This window comes from Cladophialophora psammophila, assembly GCF_000585535.1.
Source record: "Cladophialophora psammophila CBS 110553 chromosome Unknown aczJe-supercont1.20, whole genome shotgun sequence".
NCBI classification, from domain to species: domain Eukaryota; kingdom Fungi; phylum Ascomycota; class Eurotiomycetes; order Chaetothyriales; family Herpotrichiellaceae; genus Cladophialophora; species Cladophialophora psammophila.
Genome location: NW_006912941.1, coordinates 335921 through 354815, shown reverse-complemented (window position 1 = coordinate 354815; position 18895 = coordinate 335921). Strand labels below are relative to the sequence as shown.

The following is an 18895-nucleotide window of genomic DNA, read 5'->3' as shown; positions in this document are numbered from 1 at the left end:
GCAGTTACCGGGTGCCGGAGACTTGTTTTGGGCGGCAGGCAGCGAGGTTGGCGGGTGCCAGGGCCACCAAGGGCTCCCAGGACTTCCCCGCACCTGCTGATTGTCCCCAAGTCCCCCAAGGTGCCTTATCCTCCACAAGACGCTTGACCTAGAAAGGCTGAGGCGCCACGGCTGGCACTGGCACGAGCCAATTCCCCTCATTTGATTTGCTAAGCCGCCCTTTGGGCTTCGGCAACACTCGGACTTGTGGATGCAGGTACCCAGTACGCCGCAGAGCTCCCAAAGTCGGAGGTCAAGAGCTCATAAAGCTACTTGTAGACCCAAACAACCTTCATAAAATGCATTAGGGGTCTTGTGCTTCTTCTGAGGATGCGCTCTAGCACACGCTGTTAACGCCCGCCAGCCTTGTACCGTCCTGACCATGGTCTCTCTATATCCCTGTCGTCATGGAGATTGTGTGCCAGTGGAAGTGAGGAGGATTATCTAGCTCCTCCCTCCGAGTTTGTTGAAAGACCCGGTCAGGCCAAAGCATATCTCTCGCTCAACAACTTCCAATTATGAATCTCAGCCTTCTGCATCAACAAACACATCAACTTCGCTAGTGTCAGTGTCGGCCCTCCTCAGCGGCTTCTGACCCTCCGGCACCATTGCTTCATGCATGTTCATTTTCGACATTTGATTGTTCATGTGTGACAAGTCGTTGTCATCATCCATCAAATTTGCTGTCTTTTGTTGTGCGGTCTGTTGTGCTTGTGAGATGGGCTTTATGGCATGGTTCTCCGGCGGTGCTGTGCTTGGTGGCCGTGAATCGAAATCGATCAGGTTGTCTGAGGCGTGCAGGTGACCATGGCCAGAATGCCCTGCTGCTGCGTGAGATTCGTCTGCGTGATGAGGATGAGGATGAGGATGAGGATGAGGATGATGATGATGATGATGATGAGAGTAACGCCTCGTGTCTTGTTCAGAATTTTCAACTTGGCCAGGAAGTATAGGAGCTATCGAAAGAATCCGCTCCACTAGTTCTTGTGGGCCGATCTTTGGATCCCTGACGAGATCTGTCAGTCAATACCAAGAGCAGAGCAGGGTGAAAACTCACAGGTGAGCATTTATAATCCACTCCAGATCCTCCTCGCCTTCTTCACAACCTCCTGGTCGAGAATCCACTCTTCGGAACAGTTTGGGCTTCCACTCAACACCCAACTCTTCTCTCCGTTTAGCCTCTTCTCTCTGGCGATCTTCAATTTTTGCTTTTTCGGTTGTAGCAGCTTCATGATCCCTCACGTGCACTGCTTGTACTGTCGACTTCCAAAGTTTTTGGGATTCGCGTTCTCCCTGTTCTTTGAGTGGCCGTGTCAACGGTTGGGCGTGTTTGGCATGGGTGGCATCAAAGAGCGTCTTTTTCTGTCCAGTTTTGGTGTCCTTGATGATCATCTCTCCGGACCAAAAGCCTGACAGTTCATAAAGAACCTCCCCCGTCCGCTCGTTTTTGATGGACCCTCCAATGGCATTGTAGGTGCCTCCGACCCAGCCCTTGGTTTTGAATTCGATGTCCGCCGCCAGCCCAGTTTCTGGACATCGGACGTAGGAATGGTCGCCCAATTCGTACTTCATCTTGCCGAAAAGAATTCCCCGGGCGTACATATTGGGTTGTGTCAGGATGCTGCAGCAGTTAGAAGCGCCTCTAGCGCACATGGACAGTTCAGACATACTACTTTTCACCGCCCTTGGACTTTCCTCTGTTGGTAAATCTTAAATATGATATGCCTTCCATCATGCTGGCGGCCGAATTGCCTAGGAACTTGCTACGTGGTTTCAAAGTACCATCAACGCGAATATGGTGGTGCGGCGCCATGAAGAAATACGACGACTTGGGTGGATGGTGCGACGTCTGCTCAGCGATGTAGTAGCCTCGTGTCTTGTCCGGATATTCCCACCAGCAAGTAAATGTCTCCCCAAGAATTGGATTCAAGGGTTTCTTGACGCCACTGGGACATAATCAGCACCTCCGTTTTAATTCGGCATTGGGTGGTATCGTACGCAGGTCTGATGTGCCACCCACTAAGGTAAAATCTGACCACCGAGACAAATCGTTCGATCGGGTCGTCAATTAAGGGCATCCCGAGCAGTGTATCAGGATGGGCCATGAAACTGGGGGCACCCGTGAGCTCTGAACCGGCCATGTCTATTTCTTCACAGAACACCTTACTTCGTTATTCTTTCCAGCATCGATCTTTCTTCGAGGATGAAGGTCGGGAGGGTGATTCTGGACAGATCGGCGCCGGGGCGCAATTGTGCGATGATGTGTAAAAGGACTATTTCGGGTGGTCAGCACCGGCTTCCCTTCAGGTCTTGGAGGGTAGACCCTACTGTTTCCCTGCTCGGGCTCGATAACCATAGTATCCTCATCTGTGGCTTCTCGTTGATCCTCTGAGGAAGAGCGAGCGCCTGGATTTTCGAGTCAGCCTAACGAAATGCCCGCGCTTCGACGGGCTCGGTATACTTTTGGACTCGCTGCGATTCCGCAGCGCTCCTCCCAACGAGTGCTTCATTTTGTCCATTGTCCACCCACATTCACCAGCGAGGTCTCTGTCTGTGGAAAGGGTGCGGTTGGTAGAGCGAGGAATTGGTTAGGTTGTTATATGACGTCGTGGGGGGGGGGGTCGGATCTGGCGGGGCGAGAGAGCAGTCGGTCTCTTGCTTGACAGAGACGAATAGCTTTGGAAGCCACACAGTCCAATGCTAAACTGAAGCAGTGAAGGAGACAGAGTGAAGAGGTCAGTGACAACCAGGCAGGGATTTCGGTGACACAGCTGGCAGAATGAGCAGAGGATCTAAAAAAGAAGCCTCGTTCCCGCTCCGATGGGAATTTGCAGTTTCTAGTTTCTACCTGCGCATGCGGACCCTTCATCACTGGACAAGGCACCGCTTGGTGCGGCGGGTTGGTGAGCACAAGTGGAGACACCGGTGACCTGTGACGGACCTGTGAGTGACCTGGACAAAGGCAAAATGCTGCGTCATCCGCGTGCTGCAGAAAAAGGGAACAGCGCACATTCCGCACACCGCGATCCGGTCACAAATATTTCCGAGTTCCCGTCACGAGTAAAAACCGTGGGTTGGGACTTCACATCTATGGATCCTCATAATGAACAGGCTAAGCTCCCGATATTCTATCCTTCCCTACCATTTATATTCTATCTTCGCGAATGGGTTCCTCGCAGCCAACGGAATTCGATGGACTGAACGGCCAAGTTACACAGAGTACGCTCTTGTTGACTCAGCTCGTCGTTGCCATCCAGCTTTCGCATGTAGGCCGATCTCCCTGCGTAACTACATCGACAAGTACCTCTGGGGGTTTATAAAGCATGACATGGAAATGTTCTGTGGAACTCACGAATTAGGCACAGTCACTCATAATCATCACCTCCTCCTCAAGCGCGTCCTCACCCTCGCCCTCGGGATAATTTCAACTTACCTAACGCATGTACACTCTTCAAACTCTTCCAGTTCTTGAACCATACGATCTTCTCCCTCTCTATCCTCTTCCCAGCTTCTCCCTCACAAAACGTCTTTCCGATGAACTCGTCAATCTGCCTCTTCGCCTCCCGAGTCACCTCTCCCGTCTCTTCATTCTCGTCGATGGGAAATTTTGTCCATACAACAAGATGTTTGATCCCCTCCTCGACAAAGTAAGGCCAGTCGTTGTATAAAATCTTATAATCGGAAGGGTTGCTGAACGGTGCGTCCCCGCTGGGGGTGATGGTGGGCCAACCGAGACGATGTTGTTGGATGTATAAGAGAACAGAGCCGTAAGTCTTCTTGAGATGGTACGTGTAAGCAAGGTAACCACGGAGTTGGCTTGATGGCCGATGGAAGTGGTGGATATTGTTCGTCCCTTAGGCAACAGGAAATGTTAGATGTCATGATCGTAGCCGGAGCTGTCTTCATCCAGCTTTAGAAATCCCGCTATGCAATATGTTTGTCGTGCTTGGAACTTCACGGCCGTCTTCCCGCTGTAATTATAACCGCTTCCATGCTCACGACAGGGCAGACTTACGAACTAGTTCCTCGACCTGTTGCCAAGGATATCTCTTGAAATCTTCGTCTTTGCGGCTCAGGATTCCAATGTTCTTCTCGCTCTGCCCGAGCAAATAAGGCGGACACTCCTCCGTCCATTGCTCCTTCGGAACATTGATATTCCACCAAAGTTTTGAAAGATCTAGCACTTCCCCCGGGGCTGGCGTATTCTCCCGTGGCGTGGGATGAACTGAATGCGGCATTTCCTCCACAATCTGGATCTAGTCCACTACTCTTCAAAAATGTACTTGGTAACGTGTATTCTTTTGATCGCAAATATGTAAAGTCAGATCTGGGACTCCAGGCGTAGACAAGAAAATGCTACGGAAGGGTGTAACACTGACCAGGAGACCAATGGCTGCGCATGATTGGCCGACTGATATCGTTCTAAGGGTCTATCCGTCCTCAGATCGTCCTGCACCGGTGGCTTGGATCTATTTTATTATGGATGTCGGCCATGGTTGAATCATGGATGCGAGTTATTGTAATTGCAGTGCGCCTCTATGTTTAATGGGAAGAGCATGTTTGCAATCGAATGACTCGTGAGGGACACGACCTCCTCTTTTAACAGGACAACACAAGAGAGGAATTATCCACAAGTTGGTTTTGCGTCTCCGCCTCCGCCAGATAATATCCCGGTTCGTCCACCCCAGAGACGCTTGTGGATAGTGCTCTCTCATGTGCTGAACGACGTCCTCCAAGCCCTTAGGGGCCCCCCTGGCACATACAAACGGCAGGAGATAGTCGCATCTGCGAGTCATACCAAGTATATCTTGGCGACGGTTTCCCTTGGGGATTAGCAGGTATACGAGTTCCGTGTTTGGGTGAAGACACGGAGGCCCGCGAGACGTGCAAGTTTTGAAACGGACAGGTCATTCTCCTGAGCCTTGACGATAAGCTGAGTGCTTGAGAATGCCGTCAAATCAATAAATTTATATACCGAGGAGGCCAGCAAACGCGCCGGCACATGTTGAACAGATTGATTCATTTTGAATGCAGCTCCTTCTCTGACCTATTAGCATGTGAAGACATCGGGATTGAGCATCATACTGCTTTCACACTGTCGTCTTGGGATTGATGTGACTTGATCGACTTCAAGGGCCGAGAACCCGCCGAACCTCGTCACTGTCAATGCTGACCACAGTCACAGAACCTTGTGCTAAAGCACCCTTGACATCGGACCACGTCCCGGGGTCCACACATCTTTGGGCTTCTTCTATCACATATGTGGTGAAGCCGGCCTGTGCCGATCCAAGAGCAGTGTCTTTGACACAATAGTCTCCAGCCAGGCCAACAACATAGACGTGGGATACATGCTCAGCAGCCAGTTCTTGGGCAAGGTCATGACTTACACCTCCAGCACCAAAGGTCAGGTTACCAAAGGAATCGGAGAAGGCAGAGTACATTTCCACCCGGGAGTCCTGGCCCTTTTGGACGGTGAAGCGTACATTGGAGACGTCAAGTTCTGGAATGATCTCCGCCCCTCTGGTGCCCTGAACACAGTGGATGGGCCACAATCTTTGCTGCATTGTCTCGTTTGGGTTGTTGCCAACGAGGTTGTGCACTGTGACAAAAGACTCAAATGGTATGTTGTTTGGAGCGGGATGATTCGCCGCAAAAGAAATGTGGTTAGCTGGATGCCAGTCTTGGGTTGCCACTTTCAAGACGAAATGTGGTGAATCAAGGAGCCTGTTAATCAGTGGCACAATGTCCCGGCCTTCTGAGACCGCAAGCGAGCCATCCTATGCTTGTTAGCATTGAGGATGAGTACAGGTGTATCACAGAGGCTGTCCGTACAGGAGGACAAAAGTCGTTTTGCATATCAACCACAATGAGGGCGGGTCTAAAAGCCATGATCGTAGGGCCAACGTAGGCAGATCAACGATGTAGATAAAGGTGTCTTAATGTGCGAGAGGCTTGCAAGGACTATCTCTCAATGAGAAAGAAGAAGTGGTTCTAAAGTCTTGAGTGAAGCTCTCTCACAGAAGGAAGCTTTTTTCATGGGATGAGATGCTTGTTTGACGGGTTGAAGCTATTCAGAGTTGATGCAGTTGGGGGCAGCTGGGGGTTAATTCGCTGGAACCCGGAAGGAAGTTTATCACCAGGGCAGAGCCGCTGAACAAGGGAGCCAATGACTACCCAGTACGGGAGGCACGACGGGTTAGCGGGAGTCCTCTGTTCCTGGGACCCTTAGCCTGGTGCCCTGGCGCACCCCCAAGCAGGGTGCCCACTGCCCACCACCTGGTGGCTCACCAGGTCAAGCCAAGCCTTTGTTTGCGGGCGACGGGGTCATCTCTTCTCTTGCTCTTGTAAACTTGCCGTCATGCGTTATTCACCACCTCACATTCCATCACTTTAGATCAACCTCACATTGTTCCGCAGTTCTTGGATTTTACTTGAAGAAGATTCTGCGATTCCTTAGATGTACTGCAAATGTCTAGTGACAGGTGAACTGCACTGAGAATCCGACCTCGTCAGCCTAGCGGCTGTCACTCTTCCGTAACGTCACGGTGGTCGACACTTCGTCCTCATAACTCTGACATCTACGCTCGACACCTTCTCCCAGTTTCAGGGACCGGCGCATTGACAGGCTTGAAGGCCAGACAAAGCTCGAACGGTATCACGCTCATCGCCGCCGCATCATGTCCAAAACTTCGGTAGTAAGTATCTAGTGATTTTGCCTGCCGGGCTCAGCCTCTCTTTTTGCCCGGACAAAGAACCTCGCTTTGTCAAGCGCAGTCCTTGTTGTCTCCATCAAAGGCTAACCATGTCACCTGAACTAGGGCGATGTCTATGCGAAAGTCATAAATGATGTCTGCGAGGCGTCACGGCAAGACTTCGAGGAAGGCGGTGTTGAGCTGGCGACTCTTGAACTGCTGAAATCGGTAAGCCCATCTCCTGCCATCAAATGCGCATGATCGTGTATTGCATCCATTTCCAAAGACTGTCTCCATCGACCTCAGCATACTGTGCCAAAGAAGAGATGCACCGGCGAAGACGAAGATGAGGAATCCATTTGCGTTGGCATGGGACTGCGGGATTGTCGCAGGGCAGACGGCAGAGCGCTGAGGGCGAGCGTGGGCGAAGGTGGCGGGCGAGGCGGGGATCGGAAGGTTCTTGAGGGCACCCCCTTCCCTGACTCATACCCTCTTTTTATACGCCCTGAACGCCACCGCTGCGCCTGCGCACTACATCAGCCCACCCACTTGTTCTGCACTATTCCCCTTTTGGCTTTCGCAACAACGCCCGTCTCTGTTTTAGCGCGGCGCTGTGGTTGGTATACTGACCAAGTCCCTCTGCAGGAATGGCAGAAGAAGCTCTCTGGTCTCAAAGTCGCGCAGCTTCCATGGGATCCTCCTCCAGTCCCTGTCATCAAGGAACAGAGCGTCGTTCCCAGCAGCGCGAAGCCGACCCCACAAACTCTCCCGAGCAATGGAACCACTGTCAGCACTCCACCATCTCAACAGGCCGCTCCTCCAGCGCCTCAGATCAAGAGGGAAAATAGTGCTCCCTCCTTTTCTGCTCAGCAAGCCCCCCCTCCTCCTCAGCCTTACCAGGCTCCCTCATTCCAACAGGGCCAACCCTTGACAGCTCGCGATCGAGCGATCATGAATCTTCACCAGAGTTTTGGTCAACGAGCCGGGCCTCAGATTGCACAACTTCAATCCGGCAACCCACCTCGTGCACCCATGCAACAATCCGCCGCTCCTTCAAGCAACTACATCAAGCAGGAAGAGTCTAACTCTGGGTTCGCCGACATTCAGGACTATACCGCTGACATCAAATCTCAACCCCAAGCTGCCGTTAATGCAAGTCAAACCGATGGATCGTGCGATGCTCGTGATGGCTGGGAAACCGAATATGCTCGACGAAAAGCATTCGCCGCTGCACATGGTGGTGAAGGTGATGGTCTGATGCGTGCCCATTTCCAGGCCAAGCAGCAAGAACTCGAAGGTGGTGGTCTTCTGATGGCACTCGATGAACGCGATATCCCAAACAGAGCCCTAACTCGGAACCTCAAGACTCTTTTCGCATCGGAGGCCTGCGCCAACAACACAAGCATCAGTCGTGCACAAGGCGACGCGACAGGTGATGATGATGATGGGGATGACGATGAGGATGCCATCAACTCCGATCTGGACGATCCTGATGACCTGGCCGCAAACGAGGAGAATGGCGAGAATACGGATCAGGTCATGCTGTGCACCTATGACAAGGTCCAGCGTGTTAAGAATAAGTGGAAGTGTACCCTTAAAGACGGTATTTTGCGGGTTGAGGGTAATGAGTAAGTCCTAGTAGCCCCCCCTTGGTCTTCATTTCTTTCTTAGCTTTTGGGTGAGGCGGTATTGCGATTCTGACTTGTTTCGGAAATAGGTACGTTTTCCACAAGGGCCAAGGTGAATTTGAATGGTAAGAACAGAGCGGACGGCTTTGAGCATTGCTCCGTGAGCATCGCTCCGTAAGCATAAAGACACCTTATTGCTTACAAAAGCCTCCAAAACACAAACAAACCCTCTTTCATCCTACAATGGAAATGTCAATATGAAGTAGTGGCTGCACAATCCAGATCGGACAACAAAGCGCCATATCAATCCGACTCTGGGTCATGTCGGCCACATTTTTGTCAATTTTCTGATAACGCACGGCGTTCCCCTGAGTCTTGCTGTCATGCCTGGAAATCGAGATTGATGTGATGCGGAACGAAATGAGCTCGACTTTCAGCGGGATGGGAAAGGGGCTGGTGGACACCGTTACCATTTCTTGTCTCTGCTGCTCGTCGGAGGAGTGGCTGTGCAATGCGCTGCTGCGTGCTTTGAAGATCTGTTTTCTCGTTTTGACAGGTTGGGCCGGGAGGATGACTTTTGAAGCACTAAAATGGAGCTGAGGAGTCCGAAGGTGAATGAGCTTATCTGCACATATTACGAGGGATGGGTAGTGAAGGCCAAAAGTCTCGTCTGGCAGAGACAGCTGGCATAATGGCCTCGCACGTAGAGCTACAGGATTGCTAGTTTCTGCGAAGCACTGAGAGCCGATTCCATTTTCACGATTCAAGAACAAAAACAGTCTCGATCTTGTTTAAGACTATGCAATTCCAATAACTTGTGATATCCATGCCTAGTTCCTGGCACAAGAGTGACGTTTGTAAAGCTGAAAGGGATGCGAACTTGGCGTTGAGATTGCACCGTACCCAGTAGTGCCTATCTGTGTAAAGCTGTGTGCAGTGAGGGCAAAACTGCGCTAACGTAGAAAACAGACCACCGTGGCAAGTCCCTCGGCGGAACATGCAGCTCGGCTTGTGCAGTTATGACGCGTGACTGGAGCAGTTCTTTTGAGCAGTTGCACCTGTGATAGCAGCTGACGCCCACCTGCGCTTGGGGTCGACAAACCAGTGACGCAACAAAACCGGCCCACAGAAGCACAGAATTACACCGATTGTCGCCTGCAGACTCTGGCCTTTTATTTATTGTCTGGCTCAACTTGAATTCGTGTCCTCTCTGTTCTCCAAGCACTGCATCCAAGTCGCCTGCGACTTTTATCTGTGTCTGCACCCTCTACTCCTTCACATTGTCCTTCCAATCTCCCTGATTCTCCTGCCATTGAAGGCAGACCTCCCTCAATCAGACCTAAACCGCAAACATGACGCTCTACTACAGCCTGGTTGGTCATCCCTCGTCGCTTGTATCCTACTTGTGATACCGGCTGGCTGCGACCTGCGACCACTGATGCTGACCATCTAATGTAGGTTTTTGTGCTCCTGGTGGCGGAGATGGTCATGTTTCTGGCCCTCATCGTCCCCATGCCATTCACAGTCAAGCGAAAAATGTTCAACTTCATCTCTGAAAGTCCAATTGTGGCCAAGATCCAATATGGAATGAAGGTATGCTGCGACTTCAGCAGAGCCGACTTTATTCGACTGACAGTTCGCGAGATCACCTTCATCTTCATTCTCATCCTATTCCTCGACAGTGTCAACAGAGTCTACCGAGTCCAGGTTGAAATGGCAGCTTTTTCGAAGGACACCTCTGGTGCAGGGTATGACATAAGATCACACGTCGACCTTCTGGACGATCATGACTGATCATAAACAGGCGAGCGGCTGCAATGGGTTCGGAGCGGATGGAGGTCCAAGCCCGCAAGTTCTATTCTCAACGCAACATGTACCTAACCGGCTTCACCCTTTTCCTGTCCCTGATCCTCAACCGCACCTACGGCATGATCCTTGATGTCCTTCGCCTCGAGGAGAAGGTCAAGATGTACGAAGGAGACAAGCGCGCCGGTGGCAAAGAAGGAGAGAAACTCAGCGAAGCGTACCGGGCCGACCAGATTGGTGAACTCAAGAAGCAGCTCAACAAGAAGGATAAAGAACTGGAGGCGATGAAGAGCCAAGCGCAGGGTCTGCAAAAGGAATATGACGAACTGAGCGTCAAGTACAACCAACTGAACCCTAGCGGTGGCGACAAGAAGAGCAACTGAAGCACTAGCCAACGCACCACCCATCTGTCGAGCTCGACCCTAGCACCAAGATCTTCTGCTGTTGTGCTTGGAAGCTAAAGCGTTTGCTTGCGGATGCAGACCTCGAACTCGACTGGCTGTAGGGAAAGTACCGAGTAGAAACTGGCGGAAGGCGGCAAAAGAAGACAAACCGTGGACGTGGCATTTCACCGGACCTGACAGGTGAGAAGGTTGGGTTTGATTATTATCTGCTGAAGGTGGTCATAGGAAAATAGATTTAACTGTTCGATGCGTACGCGGCCAGCACACTCATGGCGCTTTGGATTCCCATTAGCTCAAACAGGATGCTTCTCGTTTCAATTTTCTAGGTTGTTTTCGAGAGTGACCATCGGGGCAAGCGGTCTAGCAAACAACATCTGCCGTACGGAGTGCCCAAAAGTGGCCCAATTGCCCGGTCACCAGCCTCATAGGGGGCTGCACGGCCTTGCCCTGCTTCTTTGCATCCTCAATGACGGGGTGGCTGATCCGAGAATGAGGAGATCAAAGTCTAAGTGTGGGGAAGCCAATGACGTCTATCCATTTTCCTTTGATCTCCATTTTATGTGGCTTCTGTTTTGATATACGGCTAATATCAACTGCAGCTTGGGCAACTTGGGGTCACGCCCACAATGCCATTTGCAACTCAATGCCGGTCACTGTCCGATGGCCACGGCATTCGCGGTGCCTCGTGCGACCAGAGCAGAGCAGACCGACTTTACCCTGATGATACAAAAAACTGCGTGTCCTCGAAAAGCCACTTTCGGCTTCCTCAACCTCGCGAATCCCATCCACATCCTCTGCCAGGGGATCTCGAGGTAAAATGCGTCTCTTATTCTTCATTGCCGCCTGGTTTTTAGCAAACTGCTCCGCCCATCCCCAGTACAACCCACAACCGTATCCACCTGTCCTCCGTTCTCGTCAAGCGTCCTCTGGGAACAGCTCTTCTCTCCAAGTTGACCTTGGCTACGAGGTCTACGAGGGCTATACTAACTCAACAACGGGATTGAACGTGTGGAAAGGGTACACCTAAGCTGCTTCCCTTCTCAAGGAACCCCGAACTGATCTTAACCTTAGCATCCGGTTCGCAGCCCCTCCAACTGGCTCACACAGGTGGCAAGCTCCTCAAGCTCCTCAAACAAACCGCGATGCTGTGATCCAAGCAAACCATTTTGGACCCATATGCCCGCAAAACCAGGATACAACGAATACATTGGTGCCCCTTAACAGTACAGGATCGAGCGAGGACTGTCTGTTTCTCAACGTATATGCGCCACCAAACGCTGCCAGTCCGCTCCCAGTGCTTTTCTACATTCACGGCGGAGGGTATGGGAGAGGTAACGGTCAGCAGGACTTATCGGCTATCATTAATGCTAACAATAACTCGTTCGTTGGTGTGACCATCCAGTACAGGGTAGCTCTTTCAACCCGTTCACATGGAATCCAAACGCTGACCTGCCTCAGCTTGGGGCCTTTGGGTTTCTTGCCGGCGATGAAGTCTTTCGAAATGGAGTGGTCAACGCTGGCTTGCTAGACCAGTATCTTGCGCTTCAGTGGGCGCAAAAATACATCTCTTTGTTCGGAGGCGATCCCAACCACGTGACAATCGCTGGGCAATCAGCAGGTAGGTTCCCACCGTCCGTGGTTTGATATTTCCCACACGAGGAAAGCCCCGTTGCCTACTTGTCTCAATGGAGACACATGCTAACGGATTTCGCAGGAGCTGGATCTGTCATGGTAAGTTATTCGTTCAGATGAGGAAGGCAGCTGCCGCGCTTCTTTCGACAGAGATCAGCTGATACAGGACTTTTAGTTGCAAGACATGGCCTATGGTGGCTCCCAGGGCCAATCCCTTTTCAGAAATGTAGGATTCCTGCTACGTTTTGCGTTGTACACGATTTGACAGAGCCAGACGATCGCCTCCTCGCCATACCTACCCATGCAGTACGGATATAAGGACTGGCAGCCTTCTCAAGCATACTACGCCTTCGCTTCGATGGTCGGTTGTGCACCGACCTTGCCCTATGGTGCTCATCCAAATACAATCTTTGAATGTCTGGTTAGCCAAGATTCGGCTACATTGCAAAATGCAAGCGCTACCCTATCCGAGTCTGGCAAATATGGGACGTGGGCGTTCTTACCGGTAACGGACGGCATCTTTGTCCAAGATCTTCCCAGCCGCCAACTCTTGCGCAAAGAGCTTAATGGACTAAATCTATTAGTGAGCAATAACGCCCTTGAAGGACCGGCATATACGCAGCCCAACATTACGACAGAAGACGACCTAGTGGCGTGGCTGCAGTTGACGTTTCCACTTTTCACGAACGATGAGATTGCAAAAGTGCTCCTTTACTATCCCAGTTCGAACGAGTCGACGAAACTCGATGCCCCTTTGTATGCTTCGTCAGGTACCGGCTCACCCAGTTTCATCAACCAGAGTAGCGTTGCGACGGGGCAGCAGCAAAGAGCCTTTGTGGGTGTTCAAAGTGGAATCCGAGCATTATGGCGGCCACTGATTTGAGGTCAGGCCATTTATTCAGAGACAACCTTTGTATGCCCCTCGTACTGGATGGCAGAGGCCTACAGCGACCACGGACGCAATTCATTCAAGTATCAATATTCTGTGCCTATTGCTGTTCACGGGACCGACTTGACTGCTTACTTTGGACCTCCGACGCCGAATCAGAGCCCCGACTTCGTCAATGCAGCTATGAAGATTTGGGGTAGCTTCATCACCTCAGACAACCCGTCTATTCCCAATGCTGTTGCGAACGGGCTCTCGTCCAACAGTACCTTCAGCAACCCGGCTTCCGATTGGCCTCCGTTCAAGATGTACTCACCATATCAGATCAACCTCAACGTGACCGGGGGCACGCCGTTCTCGTTCAACTTGTCCTACATTAAAGCCAACTTGACAGAATATGGGGAACCGGGGTTGGTGAACAACTTCACCCTGGTCGATGCGTATACGTGGGAAGCTGGGAGAGGATATCGCTGTGACATGTGGAGGAGTTTAGGATCTATCGTGCCTGAGTGACAGACTGGGGGTTGTAGAAGGTCTCACAGAAAGAGGGAAAGGTGGGACGGAGTACATAGCCGCAAACGGGCTTCACGGCAGAGCAGCTTTTGCCCATTCAGGCAGTCCTCAAGCTCCGCTCGCTCATCGCACATCTGCTAGCCGTCGAAATACAGGTTCTGGGCGATCTCCACGTCGGTCAGTAATCAAGACATGGATATTGTGCCAGTTGTTTTGGTTACCTGGCGGGCTTTCAAATGCCTCGGTCTTCATTCGATGGCCGACCTCATTACACGTGCGGCCAGGCTCGTCCAAGTGTGGCTGCCCGGCAACATCTGGCTTGTGCTGCAGCTAGTAAGTAGCAGTAACTACTGCATGCTTCCTTCGATCCAACTTTGGTGTCGTCCTGCGACTTACCTCTTCCGATCCTTGTTCCACGCAAAGTTCCAAAGGGTCAAGCCGTGCCGTCATTGCTCCAACATGCTTCTGTTCGACTTGACTACGATCAGATAGACAGTCTTAGGCACAGAGCCAAGGCAAATCCGCGTGCAGCCGACCCAGAATCTGGCTTGAGCGTGGTTTCCCTGGCCAGCTCATGTCCGCAGCCTCGTCATCAATTGGTTCATTCCTCCCGCCAAATATGCACCCGGAAGCTTGTCCTTGAGCCTGATTCTCCATGGTTGCCTGGCAAATAGCATCTTCAAGGATCACCGGTATTGAGGAAGCGTGGGATGCGAGGGTCGACGCCTTTCGTCAGTGCGAATTGGAGATGCCAGAGCTTTGCAAGCTCTGAGCTCCCTTCAAAAGAGCTTACCATCCCCCCAGGTGAGACAGAGAGGAAAAAAGGTGAGGTGCAATTCTCTATCTCTCTTCCAAGAGCTCTACTGCAAAATGTTGCAACTACTCGTGTTTGTCACCTTCATTGGTGCTACATTAGCTAGCTACGGGGCGAATCTGAACTACCGCTCTCCTTCTCTTCATCACCCTGCTCTAGGGATCTCGGTGCGGAAGGTCGTGAAGCGACATGTTGAGAGACAAGCTTCGCCAGCCTCCCAGCTCAACTTCACCCACGGAGTTGCTTCTGGTGACCCATACCCAAACAGCGTGATTCTGTGGACACGATGTGCTCCTAGCTCGGACGACGTCAAGAGTAATAGCTCTACCAGCGGTGTCGTGCCGCTGTACAATCCTGTCCCGATCTACAACGATACCGATGAGGGAAAGCCGCCGTCCACCTCTCCCGTCTGCCTGACCTGGAAGATTGCGAGTGACAAGGCGTTATCATCTGTGGTCGATCAGGGAACCGTATACACGAGCTCAGACGTCGACTACACTGTGAAAGTCGAGGCTTCAAACCTGCAGCCTTTCACCCAATACTACTATCAATTCACCATCTGCAACAGCAGCGTTTCTAGCATGGTCGGCAGAACCAAGACTACGCCCATGGCTGCTGACAATGTGACTGGAGTTAACCTGGCCGTCTACTCCTGCAGCAATTTCCCCTTCGGTTTCTTCAACGCATACGGTAACCCTGTCCGCAAAGATTCTGTAGACTATGTTCTCCACCTCGGCGACTATATCTACGAGTATGCCAACGGTGAGTATGGTTGGGGTCAGACCATTGGCCGTGTCCCCTTACCGGATAGACAGATATTTACTCTCTACGATTACCGCAAGCGGTGAGTAGATCTTGTCCCCTTCATCTGTCCAACTCTGTGATGCCAGCGATGGTACTGACTCTACTCGTGCTTTAGTCATGCTACCTACAAGACTGATCTGGATCTGATTGCCAGTCACGCGAACTTCCCCTGGATCGCCGTCTGGGATGACCACGAGGTGGCCGACAATACCTACCGTGATGGCTCCTCGGAGCTCAACAACACCGAAGCGTCCTTTATTGAAGATGGAGGCGTCTCTGTGGATCAAAGAAAGATGAACGCTGTTCGAGCATATTTTGAATGGATGCCTATCAGACAAGTCGAGATGGGTGATGATGTAAGAAAATATGGTCTAGGAGAAGTTCGTTCTGACACTCGATTTAGCTTCGAATTTGGCGGTCGTTTTCCATTGGCAACCTCTTCGACCTCATCATGCTCGATACTCGCCAGTATGACCGCTCCATAACCGACCTGTATTGGAACACAGACTATGTCCACGAAATATCCAACGATGCCGGTCGCTCCATGATGGGATCTCGCCAGGAAAATTGGTTCTACCAATCCCTTATCAACTCAAAGAACCGTGGTGCCACGTGGCGCGTTATTGGATCCCAGACCGTCTTCAGTCGTGTTAACGAGTCTGTCGCGTACGGAAATGTCAATCCCCTCGACTATGATGCGTGGGACGGGTATCTCGGGAACCGCAACCGTACCTTGCAGACGTTGTACAGCAACAACATCACCAACAATATCATGATCTCAGGAGACAGTCACGCAAACTGGGTCTCCGACCTTGTTTGGTTGGACACTCATCCTTATGACCCCGCGACCGGCGCAGGGGCCATCGGTGTTGAGTTTGGCGGCACAGCCGTTTCGTCCCCTTCACCTTATGGCGCAAACATCTCCATTGCGCGCAGCGTCCAAGCCAGCCAGTGGCTCGTAGGTGCCAACCGCGAACTGCAATGGCAAGAGATCTACTACCGAGGTTACTACGAACTGCACATCACACAAGAGCAGGTTAGCGCATACTACTTTGGAATGCCCACGGTGGTCACCCGCAACCCGAACGAGATCTCTCTGGCCAATTTCACCGTCGTCAACGGCGAGAACAGGCTTCATCGCTTCAATGGGACAGTCGTGCCCGGTCCTGTGGAGAACGGCTTTGTCAAGTTCGGACACACCAAGCAGACCAATATCACCAATGCGACAGACACGGGACTGTACTTTATCAGCCACGCGGGACTGGAAGTGCTTTGAGGGAATTGCTTTGATCAAACCGAAAGGCAGTTAGGTGATGACACGTTCATGAGCGGACGGTGGTTGACAAGAGGAAGACACCTTCCCATACATATAAATAACAACAATTCCGGGCGATATAATAGATTTGGTTATTGAAACCACCACTTCGCCATAGACTTCGTCTCACATGAGCGGCTTTTCCTACTCCCCTGTCCTCGCTAGACTCTATCTCTGTAAGGAACGGAATCCTTTCCTGACTACCGCACGCACCCGCAGTCGGTAAACATCGTTCAAGTGACTACCGAGTACAGAGTCAGACGGACTGTGAGGCTGAATCCGAGTCTAAGTCCCGCCTGTATTCCTTCCTACTCTGTGGCTACCGGATGTCCACTGTCGTGCTGTGGGTAGGCAGGATTAATCAAGTACCTCGTGCTTTGTACTACTCCAGAGCTTGAGACAGCCTCACAAGGCTGACCGACACTTACGTTGCGATTGACATTGTGGCACATTTAGGCAGACGCCGCCCAATCAGAGCGACCGGACGGGGGAAGAAAATACAGGGCTTGATTTGCTAGGTCGCTCAGGATGAGCACCGCCACAGAATTAGTATGACTGCTTAGAAGCACCAGAGCTGACCATGGGTATCAGTGCCACGTACTTGCACGTATTACGTGTAACGATCTACCGGATTGCCTCGTCTGTGATCTGCACAACCACGACAACGAGAGAAACCAAGGGCGAAGTATTGACTTTGGGGCTTTTTGCGTTTCGAGTGTTCGAGTTTGGGGGGATTCTGGATACTGGACAGCGCGATTCTGCCCTGCGCTGGGAAGTCAAAAAAGCCACCACGCGAACGAAAACACACGAGACCAAGCAGACCAAACAGACAAAAGGGCAAATGATCGGACCGTCAAACGAACAAACAAACCAACAACGATCGAACAATCCATCAATCGGACAGAGGAACCTCTGATAGAGGAGGAGGAGGAGGATTCTGTCACCTGTTCACTCTTGCCTTTCCGCGAAACACACTCACTCACTCACCGGGGGACAAATTCCCCCAATTCCACTCACTCACTCACTCACTTATTCATGTATTTTTTGTTTTTGTTTTTTGTTTTTTTTTTTTGGTTTTCTAGGAGAGGAATATTCTTTCCTGTCCTCTTTTATATTTCCTCTTTTCTTTTCCTCTCCTCCCCCTCCTCCTCCTTAAGACTTGATCTCAGTTTGCAATCAAGGAAAGGCTTTTGGACCTTTGTTCTTTCTTGGAGACAAGGATAAGAGAAAAAAGCGAGAAAGGGGAACGGGAAAAAGAAAGAGAGGACTTTTCTCAGATCTACGATCACACAGATCCATCCCTTCATTCAACGCCGACCAACTTCACGACCACGACAACGACAACGACGGGGGATATTTTCAGCCTATCTCAGCACCGGCGCACACCTTTGCCATACGGGATAGAAAACATATTATATCATACCGCGACAACCACTAGGTGACCATGCCCTCCCCGCCCGGCCTGCTGGCCTCCTGCGTTCCCCGCGTTGGCGTCGCCGTGTTCATCCTCCACGCCGATCTCAGCGACGACACCACCACCGTGGATAATTCCACCGTCCCATCCGACTCCAGGCGGTCCCAACGACCTAAATTCCTGCTGGGTCAGCGTCTGGGCTCGCACGGCGCAGGGACCTGGGCGTTGCCCGGTGGGCATCTGGAATTCGGCGAGTCCTTTGAGGAGTGCGCTGCTCGCGAAGTACGTGAGGAGACAGGGCTCGAAGTGGAAGAGGTCCAATTCCTCACCGCGACGAATGATCTGATGCCGTTCGAATCGTCCCCGACAACAGAGCAAGGGAAGGAAGGAAGCGTCAAGGGGAAGCATTATGTCACCATCTTCATGACCGCGCGAGTCAAGGCCAACGACGATCAGACAGAGAGCAAGGCGATGCCGGAAGCGAAACTGCTCGAGCCAGAGAAATGTGCTGGGTGGCATTGGGTGTCATGGGACGACTTGGAGCGATGGGCGATACCACAGCTTGCGAAGCTCGACGGTGAAGAGACCACCGCAGAGCGAGCAAAGCCACGATCGAGAGTGGAGGGAGAAGCAGGAGATCGACAGATCACCCATTCGACAGAGGCGAAGAGCCAAAAGGGTGTGGAAACGGATGGTTCTGCAGCTGACGGCATCGCCCGCACATTATTTTCTCCCATGATCTCACTTCTGGTCCAGCGGCCTGAGGCGATTCCTGGTCAGAATTGAAAACGCCTGGATCGCCAACGGATGGCTCTATGCAAGGTGACGCTTGATGGAATTCCCTTCCCCCATGCCCTACCCCCAGAAAAGTGAACATAAGATGTAAGAAAATCCTTGCTGTCCGTGCAACACAACGAAAAAAAGGCCTGTGCAAGGGATGCGCAACAC

General features: G+C 51.7%; 8 protein-coding genes across 8 annotated transcripts; 5 read left to right on the top strand and 3 right to left on the bottom strand.

Annotated features, from left to right (window-relative positions):
- Positions 1-564: 564 nt before the first annotated feature.
- A1O5_10505 (uncharacterized protein) lies at positions 565-2180 on the bottom strand (the record flags this gene model as incomplete). The annotated part of the gene is made up of 4 exons (XM_007751081.1): positions 565-1045; positions 1097-1660; positions 1710-1985; positions 2038-2180. 4 exons carry the CDS (start codon positions 2178-2180, stop codon positions 565-567), a joined length of 1464 nt encoding a protein of 487 aa, XP_007749271.1.
- Positions 2181-3191: 1011 nt separating this feature from the next.
- A1O5_10504 (uncharacterized protein) lies at positions 3192-4277 on the bottom strand (the record flags this gene model as incomplete). Its single annotated transcript, XM_007751080.1, has 3 exons — positions 3192-3319; positions 3473-3892; positions 4055-4277. The coding sequence occupies 3 exons, from the start codon at positions 4275-4277 to the stop codon at positions 3192-3194; spliced, it is 771 nt and encodes a 256-aa protein (XP_007749270.1).
- Positions 4278-5168: 891 nt separating this feature from the next.
- Positions 5169-5928, bottom strand: A1O5_10503 (uncharacterized protein; the record flags this gene model as incomplete). The annotated part of the gene is made up of 2 exons (XM_007751079.1): positions 5169-5816; positions 5872-5928. 2 exons carry the CDS (start codon positions 5926-5928, stop codon positions 5169-5171), a joined length of 705 nt encoding a protein of 234 aa, XP_007749269.1.
- A 788-nt stretch (positions 5929-6716) lies between these two features.
- Positions 6717-8363, top strand: A1O5_10502 (uncharacterized protein; the record flags this gene model as incomplete). The annotated part of the gene is made up of 3 exons (XM_007751078.1): positions 6717-6734; positions 6858-6959; positions 7038-8363. 3 exons carry the CDS (start codon positions 6717-6719, stop codon positions 8361-8363), a joined length of 1446 nt encoding a protein of 481 aa, XP_007749268.1.
- A 1348-nt stretch (positions 8364-9711) lies between these two features.
- A1O5_10501 (uncharacterized protein) lies at positions 9712-10548 on the top strand (the record flags this gene model as incomplete). The annotated part of the gene is made up of 4 exons (XM_007751077.1): positions 9712-9732; positions 9818-9952; positions 10004-10107; positions 10164-10548. 4 exons carry the CDS (start codon positions 9712-9714, stop codon positions 10546-10548), a joined length of 645 nt encoding a protein of 214 aa, XP_007749267.1.
- Positions 10549-11386: 838 nt separating this feature from the next.
- Positions 11387-13600, top strand: A1O5_10500 (carboxylesterase 2; the record flags this gene model as incomplete). The annotated part of the gene is made up of 6 exons (XM_007751076.1): positions 11387-11586; positions 11641-11977; positions 12028-12204; positions 12377-12427; positions 12476-13036; positions 13091-13600. 6 exons carry the CDS (start codon positions 11387-11389, stop codon positions 13598-13600), a joined length of 1836 nt encoding a protein of 611 aa, XP_007749266.1.
- An 870-nt stretch (positions 13601-14470) lies between these two features.
- Positions 14471-16494, top strand: A1O5_10499 (alkaline phosphatase; the record flags this gene model as incomplete). Its single annotated transcript, XM_007751075.1, has 3 exons — positions 14471-15258; positions 15334-15574; positions 15622-16494. 3 exons carry the CDS (start codon positions 14471-14473, stop codon positions 16492-16494), a joined length of 1902 nt encoding a protein of 633 aa, XP_007749265.1.
- A 1483-nt stretch (positions 16495-17977) lies between these two features.
- A1O5_10498 (uncharacterized protein) lies at positions 17978-18733 on the top strand (the record flags this gene model as incomplete). Its single annotated transcript, XM_007751074.1, has 1 exon — positions 17978-18733. One exon carries the CDS (start codon positions 17978-17980, stop codon positions 18731-18733), a length of 756 nt encoding a protein of 251 aa, XP_007749264.1.
- Between the last annotated feature and the right edge of the window lie 162 nt (positions 18734-18895).